This window comes from Phocoena sinus, chromosome X (genome assembly GCF_008692025.1).
Source record: "Phocoena sinus isolate mPhoSin1 chromosome X, mPhoSin1.pri, whole genome shotgun sequence".
Taxonomy (NCBI): Eukaryota; Metazoa; Chordata; class Mammalia; order Artiodactyla; family Phocoenidae; genus Phocoena; species Phocoena sinus.
This window is the reverse complement of record NC_045784.1, coordinates 5,458,040-5,466,385: the sequence shown is the minus strand read 5'-3', so window position 1 is coordinate 5,466,385 and position 8,346 is coordinate 5,458,040. Positions and strand designations below refer to the sequence as shown.

At 47.6% G+C, this 8,346-nt stretch overlaps 1 protein-coding gene across 5 annotated transcripts in view; it reads left to right on the top strand.

Annotated features, from left to right (window-relative positions):
- The first annotated feature begins 274 nt into the window (after window positions 1–274).
- Window positions 275–8,346, top strand: part of PNPLA4 (patatin like phospholipase domain containing 4) — a 78,756-nt gene continuing 70,684 nt past the window's right edge. The window contains exons 1-4 of one of the 5 annotated variants that reach the window (XM_032620574.1): window positions 280–345; window positions 1,496–1,680; window positions 6,852–6,946; window positions 7,604–7,739. In XM_032620574.1, coding sequence (XP_032476465.1) covers window positions 1,501–1,680; window positions 6,852–6,946; window positions 7,604–7,739 — 411 coding nt within the window. In that variant the 5' untranslated portion in view covers window positions 280–345; window positions 1,496–1,500. Of the gene's footprint in view, window positions 346–1,495; window positions 1,681–5,289; window positions 6,498–6,851; window positions 6,947–7,603; window positions 7,740–8,346 lie in introns of those variants that run through there. The other 4 variants (XM_032620577.1, XM_032620573.1, XM_032620576.1 and 1 more) reach the window with 4 other exon arrangements.

Genomic DNA, 8,346 nt, shown 5'->3' with positions numbered 1-8,346 from the left:
GTATCCAAAGACAGTATGACTCGAGACGAGAAAGTCTTATCCCTTACCCGCCCTAGGGGACACCAAGGTCAAGCGGCCGAGGGCGCGCCGCCATGCCGAGTCCAGCGGTTTAACTGGAGCAGGCGGAGCCTAGCGGACGCACGCATCGGCGCGATGACGTCACAGACCCGCGCGGGTAGTCCGGACTCAATCCCTTCTGCGGAAGCTTCCTGGGTGGGCGTGGTCCGGCCCTGATAGGCAGGGCCCGGTTGACTGACGGCCCGGCCCCGCCTTCCGGATAAGGGACGGCGGGGTAGGAGTGGCGGGGGACGAAGTTCTACACGGAAGTGCCTCAGACCTGCATTGGTAGGGCGGAGCGCGGGGTGGGCGAGGGGCAGGTTCTGGCCGCCCGGAGGTGGCTCTCGGGGGAGTGGGTCCGCGTAGGCATCCCTGGGGGTGTTGCAGCAGCGACCCTCGTCCCGCCACCCCCAGATCACAGGATAGGGGGGGCACTGGGCCTGCGTACGCTGGGTCGGCCCCCCGGAGACCCATCCCCTTCTCCCCTCTCCAGTCTGAAGAAATTAAACTCAAACCGGGGCTCGGCTGCAGCGATTGCGCCTCCTTTCGCACAGGGCCTGGCTCTGCGCATCAGAACGAGTGTTTTCGGTTCCTAAATTCCAGGCCGGGGCCAAGTGCCTAATCTGAAGGTCCCGGGACCCCCAAGAAACCCCTGAGGGCATCCAGGGGGAGCAGTTTGGGGGGGGCACTGTTTTATACACGTGGTGAAATCGTTCCCCCTGAAGTTTCGTGAAATATAGTTTCATTGTTAGATTTGTTGCAAGTATCAGGTGATGCAGATGTCATTTCTTTGAGCCTCCAGTTGCCCTCGCCAGTCATGACCTCAGTTTGTCTTGAGAAACTTGGCTATGAAATACACTGCATCGTTGAATAATTGAGTATTGCATTATTGAATAATTGAGAGCATCAGGTTAAAAAAACAAAACAAAACAGCAACAAAAAACGGATGGAAACGGTGGGGAGTCGAGACATATGTTTTAAATTCACTGATGCACTCGCAAAGAGCAAATGTGTCTTTCATTTGAAGTTTGCAACCTTCTCTAATGATTTTACCAGTAGCCCACACCCCCAAAAGTATCAAAAGGTCAAGAAAAAAGGACCAAATGCCTTGCCAATGGGAATTTAACCATTTAGTTTTTGCCAAGTAATTAAAAAGTAGGTTGCATAGTCTATGTACTGAACAAATATAGACTGTTGTAGTTTTTTTTTTTTTTTTAATTACTATGATTGTAGTGGGTCACGGTGAGAGAGGGAAAAGTTTCCTTGAAAGATTTGGGTGATTAATTAGACTTTAATTGAAAAGATTATGCTTAGAACAGAGAATTCTGTATATAAAAGAAAGCCTTGGAATGATGACTAGCATAAGAGTACACAGCATGTGGAACAAACTATACCAACTTAACGGGCATTTTTGGGTTTTGTGTCACCAATTTCACAGCTAGAATGAAGCACATCAACTTGTCGTTTGCAGCCTGTGGGTTTCTGGGCATTTACCACTTGGGGGCAGCATCCGCATTTTACAAACACGGCAAAAAGCTCCTGAAGAATGTCAAGGCCTTTGCCGGGGCTTCTGGGGGATCCTTGGTTGCTTCTGTCCTGCTAACAGCGCCACAAAAAATAGAGGTAATTAAGTAGTAACTAGGCTGTGTTTCTCATCCAGAAATTACGCCCAAACAACGAAGATGATTGTTAACTATCTACTAAGTTGACTGCAGAGAAATAATCCTTTGCCTGGGAAACGGAAAAGGTTGACTTCTTTTAAAATTTAATCATTCGGGATCTCTGCTCTCCATTGGGAAAAGATTATTATTTTGGGTGACAACAAGACAAGGAAATAAAATCCCTTCTTTTACTCTTGAGTGTTTATTTAGTCTTAAGATTCCAGCTTTGTTTCTTTCAAGCAAAGGATATTTCTCCATTAACTGATCATGAGACGAGCACAGAGCCTGTTCTCAAGGCCTTGAACATGGGGCTGATAAGTCTTTGCTTGCTCCTATTTACAGACAGGCATATAAACTAAAATGTTGGCCTGTAATACTTTTTTTTTTAATTTATTTTTGGCTGCGTTGGGTCTTCGTTGCTGCACGCGGGCTTTCTCTAGTTGCAGCGAGCAGGGGCTACTCTTTGTTGCCGTGCGAGGGCTTCTCATTGCTCTGGCTTCTCTTGTTGCAGAGCATGGGCTCTAGGCACGCCGGCTTCAGTAGTTGCAGCACGCAGGCTCAATAGTTGTGGCACACGGGCTTAGTTGCTCCGCAGCATGTGGGATCCTCCCAGACCAGGGATCGAACCTGTGTCCCCTGCATTGGCAGGCGGATTCTCAACCACTGTGCCACCAGGGAAGTCCCTGTAATCTCTTTTAAGAGGAATGATATTGGAATTTAATTTGTTTTTCATTCCCACAGTAAGAAGAAGCCCTGAATTCCAAGCAGTTTATCTAGAAGTAATAAAAATAAGCATTAAGTATTTCATTTAATGTAATCTATGTTTTTAAAGTCTGTTTTCTGCTTCTAGACAGCCATCATGCATTCTCTGACTGTGAGAACTGGCTTCTGCAGGTGGAGAATATTCTATCTGTTAATTACTTACATTCTCTAGCAGCTTGGAAGAGTAATCAAATAATGATTAACATTTCCATGCCCAAGGATGCATTTGTCACATTTAAATGTTGAAATCCACATTTTAAACATCAGAAATCTTGTTTTCAAATCTCTGATGAGCTGCTTATGGAAGAGAAACTGGACTTTAGACCAGTTATTCAGAAATCCACTGCTCTTTTTCTTTTTTATATACTAGAAAAGTGATGGAAAATTTTAGAGATTGTACAGGATGAGAACGTGAAGTCAGGGAAAGTATACATGAAGTGTGCAAACTCCCCCCAAAGTAGCAGACTCATGTGCTTTGAAGTGCAAGCTAGTCCCTCCCAGCTCTTTATTTCCTTTCTGAGGCACAGGGCTACTAAGAGGTTGTTTACTCCTGTTCAGGGCAGTCTTTCCTTTAGGTGGGAGCAAATCCAGAGCTTTGGATTTGGGTAGATTTGGTTTCGAATCCTCAGCAGTTTGAAATATATTAAGTGTGATTTAGAATTAGACTGATTTGGAAATGCTGTGATCATATAGCCCCTTCACTGAAATTCTGCGATGTTCAGACATTGAATCCTTTAGCTGAATTTGAGACTTTTGATGTCAGTCCGATTACCTGTTCTTTTTTACATTTTCGGTAAATTGGAGATCCAGTCGTATTGTCTCATTGTGTTAGTCAGGCCCTAGGGGTAACTCTTTATCGGCCGCTCACGATGGCAAGCGGAAAATGATTCTCTGGATTCACCTAGGGCATCCTCGTTTCTCTTTTCTCAAAATCAGTTTTCAGCCATTTGCCTTGAGGTTCCTTTATTTCTTTTCTCGAGCATTTGAAATCTACCCCTTGAAGGATGGCTTTGAGCTTTCTTAGGAAACTGTTTTCTACCTACTCAAGTCCCTGTTAGCTCAGTTCTCCCTGTTGGTATATAAGTTCTTCGAGCTTCGTGGTGTTGTGACAGAGATGTGAGTAATGAATCCAGCTCCGAGCTGGTGCATGGATAATTAAGACCAGCACCTGACGACGCTGGTGTATTTTAGGTGGCAGGCAGATTTAGACTTTGATATGTTAAAAGCTCAGCGCAGCCGGCCTTTCCTCAGCCCTCAGAATTTGCCAGGCATGGCGTTAGACACAGCAGGGAGCTAACTCAAAGATAAGTGCATTCCTTAATAGGTTTCCAGTCTGGTCAGGGGCCGTGTCTGTGTGTGTGTGTGTGTGTGTGTGTGTGTGTGTGTGTGTGTGTGTGTGTAACCAAAAATAATACAAGAAAATAAGCTGGGTGTGCAGTGTGGCTTAGTAGAAAGCGCATACACTGGGGAGGGCCACCCCCATTTCTCAGCTAGAAGTCTACAGCGGCTTCTTGAACAGGCAGGCCTGCGTCTGCCCCTGCTGCCTACAATCCACCTACCTAAGCATTCAGAGTGATTTCACCCAAACACAAATCTGAACATCTCATCCTGTGACCTCCCCCTCTCCCACCCCCGGGATCCCTGTTGACTCAGGATGGGATGCAGATTTCTTTTTTTTTTTTTTTTTACTTTTTATTTTATATTGGAGTATAGTTTTTTTTTTAACATTTTATTTTATTTTTTATTTATTTATTTTTGGCTGCATTGGGTCTTTGTCGCTGCCTGTGGGTTTTCTCTAGTTGCGGTGAGCGGGGGCTACTCTTCGTTACAGCGCACGGGCTCTAGGCACACGGGCTTCAGTAGCCGTGGCTCGTGGGCTCTAGATCACAGGCTCAGTAACTGTGGCTCGTGGGCTCAGTAGTTGTGGCTCATAGGCTCTAGAGCGCAGGCTCCGCAGCCGTGGCACACGGGCCTAGCCGCTCCGCGGCATGTGGGATCCTCCCCAACCAGGGCTCGAACCCGTGTCCCCTGCATTGGCAGGCAGATTCTCAACCACTGTGCCACCAGGGAAGCCCTGGAGTATAGTTAATTAACAATGTTGTGATAGTTTCAGCAAAGTGATTCAGTTATACATATACATGTATCTATTCTTTTTTAAATGCTTTTCCCATTTAGGTTGTTACATAATATTGAACGGAGCTCCGCGTGCTATACAGAAGGTCCTTGTTGGTTATCCACTTTAAATATAGTAGTGTGTGCATGTCAATCCCAAACTCCCAATTTATCGCTCCCCCATCCTTCCCCCCAGTAACCATAATTTCATTCTCTAAGTCTGTGAGTCTGTTTCTGTTTTGTAAATAAGTTCATTTGTATCATTTCTTTTTAGATTCCTCGTATAAGTGATATTATGTGATATTTGTCTTTCTCTGACTTCACTCAGTATGACAATCTCCAGGTCCATCCATGTTGCTGCAAATGGCATTGCCTCATTCTTTTTAGTGGCTGAGTAATATTCCATGGTATTTATGTGCCACATCTTCTTTATCCATTTATCTGTCAATGGACATTTAGGCTGTTCCCATGTCCTGGCTGTCTTAAATAGTGCTGCTATGAACATAGGGGTGCATGTGTCTTTTCAAAGTATGGTTTTCTCTAGACATATGCCCAGGAGTGGGATTGCAGGATCATATGGTAGCTCTATTTTTAGTTTTTTAAGTAACTTCCATACTGTTCTCCATAGTGGCTGAGATCTACATTCCCAGCAACAACGTAGGAGGGTTCCCTTCTCACCTAGGGTGCAGATTTCTTAGTACGACTCCCAGGACCACGTGGACCTTAGCCCTCTCATGGCTCACTGAGGTTGCCTTTCTGGCCTCTGCCCCGTCTGAGCTGCTTGCACTCTTCTCGCCACTACCTCTGCCTGTCATCGTCTGCCACCTCCATCTCCTGTCCACCTCCTGTCTGTATCTTGGGTCTCAGCCTAGCAAAGTGAGGTTGGAGGTTGATGCCCACTGTGTTAGCTCCCAGTTGCTGCTGCAACAGATGACAGTAAACATAGCAGCTCTGAACAACACACGTTCATTTCCTAACAGTTCTGGAGGTCAGACGCCTGAAAAGGTCTCACTGTCTACAATCAAAGTGTCAGCAGGGCCATGCTCCCTCTGGAGGCTGCGGAGGACAGTGTGTGTCCTGGCCTTTTCCAGGTGCTAGAGGCGTCCTGCCTTCCCTGGCTCTGGCTCCTTCCTCGATCTGTAAAGTCATAAGCATAGCATCTTGACATCTCGCCAACTCTGACCCTCCTGCCCCCCTCTCTCCCTTACAAGGACCCTTGTGATTATATTGGATTCACTGAGATAATCCAGGAGCATCTCCTGATCTCGCAACCCTTAATTTAATCGCATGTGGAAAGTCCCTTTTGCTGTGTAAGGGCACCGATTCTCAGGGTCCGGGGCTACCCTAACCTTCGGGGGAAGGAGGGGACGTGAATCTGCCCCATACATGGATGCTATCCTGGCGCCCCGCCATCTCCTCACCGAGGGACGACTCAGTCCCAGGAAGGCAGGGGCTCTGTGTATCTCATGCTCAGTCATTGAATCCCAGTTCCTAGCCCACCGCCTGGTGCCCAGTAGGTTGCTGAATGGATGAACTAATAAATGAAAGACAGACCTGGGTTTAAATCCTGGCACTGACACTCATTTTTGATGGCACAGTGGGAAAGATACTTAACCCTCCAAATGTCAGTTTTCTTACCCATCTAGTGCGGTGATTATACCCACCTTGCATTGTTATATGAAGACGAGGCAACAGAGGCCACATCAATGGATCCCAGCACTGGCTGCCTGTTAGCCCCGACTGGGGGGACTTTTGTGAAAGACCAGTGCCCCAGGCTAATCTCCAGGGACTCTGATCCGGTAGAGTCATCGCAAGGCCTTTCTCTGTTGTTGGTGGTGGTGTGAATCGTCAGCACTGTTGTAGAGCTGCAGTCCGAATGTTCCAGAGGCCACAGGATTGGTGTGGGTGAGGAATTTAATTATGTTGGAGAAGCCTGTAGAGAAATGTGCTCAGTTACAATTAGAACCCAGCCGTCAAGGATTTTCCACAGGTGGGCAAAGCCATGTGAGGTGGTTTAAAAAGAAAAAGAAAAAGAAAAAGAAAAAAAAGATTGCAATTGGCAGACCATATAGCTTGCCTGGGGCCCAGGAATGGTGGGTGAGGGACAGGCCTCGTGGGGAGGCGTGCCTGTGAAGCATCCGACACCTGGGGTTGGCTTTATACGGTCCAGGTGCCTTGTGTGATAGGCACAGGGTTCTGGAACCAGAATCGTAATGTTTTTGACAAAACATAGGGTCACCTATTAATTTTCTTTTTCAGGAATGTAACGACTTTACCTACGGTTTTGCCGAAGAAATCCGAAGGCAGACTTTCGGGGCAGTGACACCCGGCTATGATTTCATGGCCCGATTGAGGTACATACATAGAGTACATTCCCCCGCCCCCTCCCCCAAGCCTGTGAAGACAGAGGACGCTCTGGATACATTGTAGCAAGCTCAGTCAGCATTCTCTCTCCTGAAACATTTACAAGGCGGTCAGTAATTAAAGGTGAATCATGCAGGGCGTGGCCAAGCCACTCAAGATGGCTGTTCTCTTGCTCTCTGTACATCCCCTGCTCGACCAGTCCTTGCTTCATCCACACGCTAGTCTCACAAACGTGAGTGGCCTCCTGCCCCAGCACGTGACTGGCCTCATCCTTGGGCCAGAGCGGCTCCACCTGGTAGTTTATTAAAGGGAGATACCTGCCCTCCACGGTGGGTGTTAACCTGACGGGCTGTGAGCTGCTAGTTTCTGTGGTAACACATGAGCCCACCTGACATCAATTCCCCATATAAATGGTGGCCTCCTTCGCCCGCGGGTAACGAAGATGGCTGCTTTGTCCTGTCTGCCGGCTGCCGAACATGATGGGGTGTCTCTCCAGGACTCTTTTGCTTTGGACATGTAAGATCCCCCATGCAGTAAGCCACAGGTGCCGCTGTCACTGTCTCCGGGCTCTTTCTCGGGTCTCCAGTCTGGGCAGCTACAAGGCTTGCAGGCCAGTGGGGCGCAGCGGGTCCCTTTTTCTTCTTCAGGAGCGGAGTGGAGGCGATTCTCCCTCCCAACGCGCACGAGCTGGCTCACAACCGCCTGCACGTCTCCATCACCAACACCAAGACCAGAGAAAACTACTTAGTCTCCAGTTTTCCCTCCCGGGAGGACCTCGTTAAGGTAACACTGCCGCATTCCTTGTTGGAGGAAATGAGCAAGTGCTGATGTACATACTTCCACAAACAGTGAGCGCGCCCGCGTTCTTTAGATCCAGCATTGCATACCATGCCTGATAGATGGTACATATGCTGCATAAATCATGCGTCTGAAGGATGCATCCGCCAGTATCCCTCCGAGGCCACCTTATGGCAGGCGGCTCCCAGAGACCTCCGGAGTAGCTCGGTGTTTTTTCTTGTGATGTTCCGTGTGCTCACGTTTATCCTGGGCTTAAACTTGAGTAGCAAGAACCATTCCTTACATTGACGTAGATAATACTTCTGCAGTTTGTGTAAGACTTTGTCTCAGTACTACCGTATTCGGCCCTTCCACAGCCCTGTAAATCAGGCAGGACAGGTGAGATTACTGTACTTTTGTCGCTTTTTTAAGAGAAGAAATGGCTGGAAAGATTTTGTGTGACACACCCCAGGGTGTACTGACTGCCAGTGGGAATCCAGGTCTCTTACCTTTTCACTCTAATGTTCCCTTTCCTTTCTTCCATTTTGCGTTGATGCCTTTCTATCCAAACACATGTGAAAGTCAGTTGGGAAATCATTGTCTCTGAGATAGT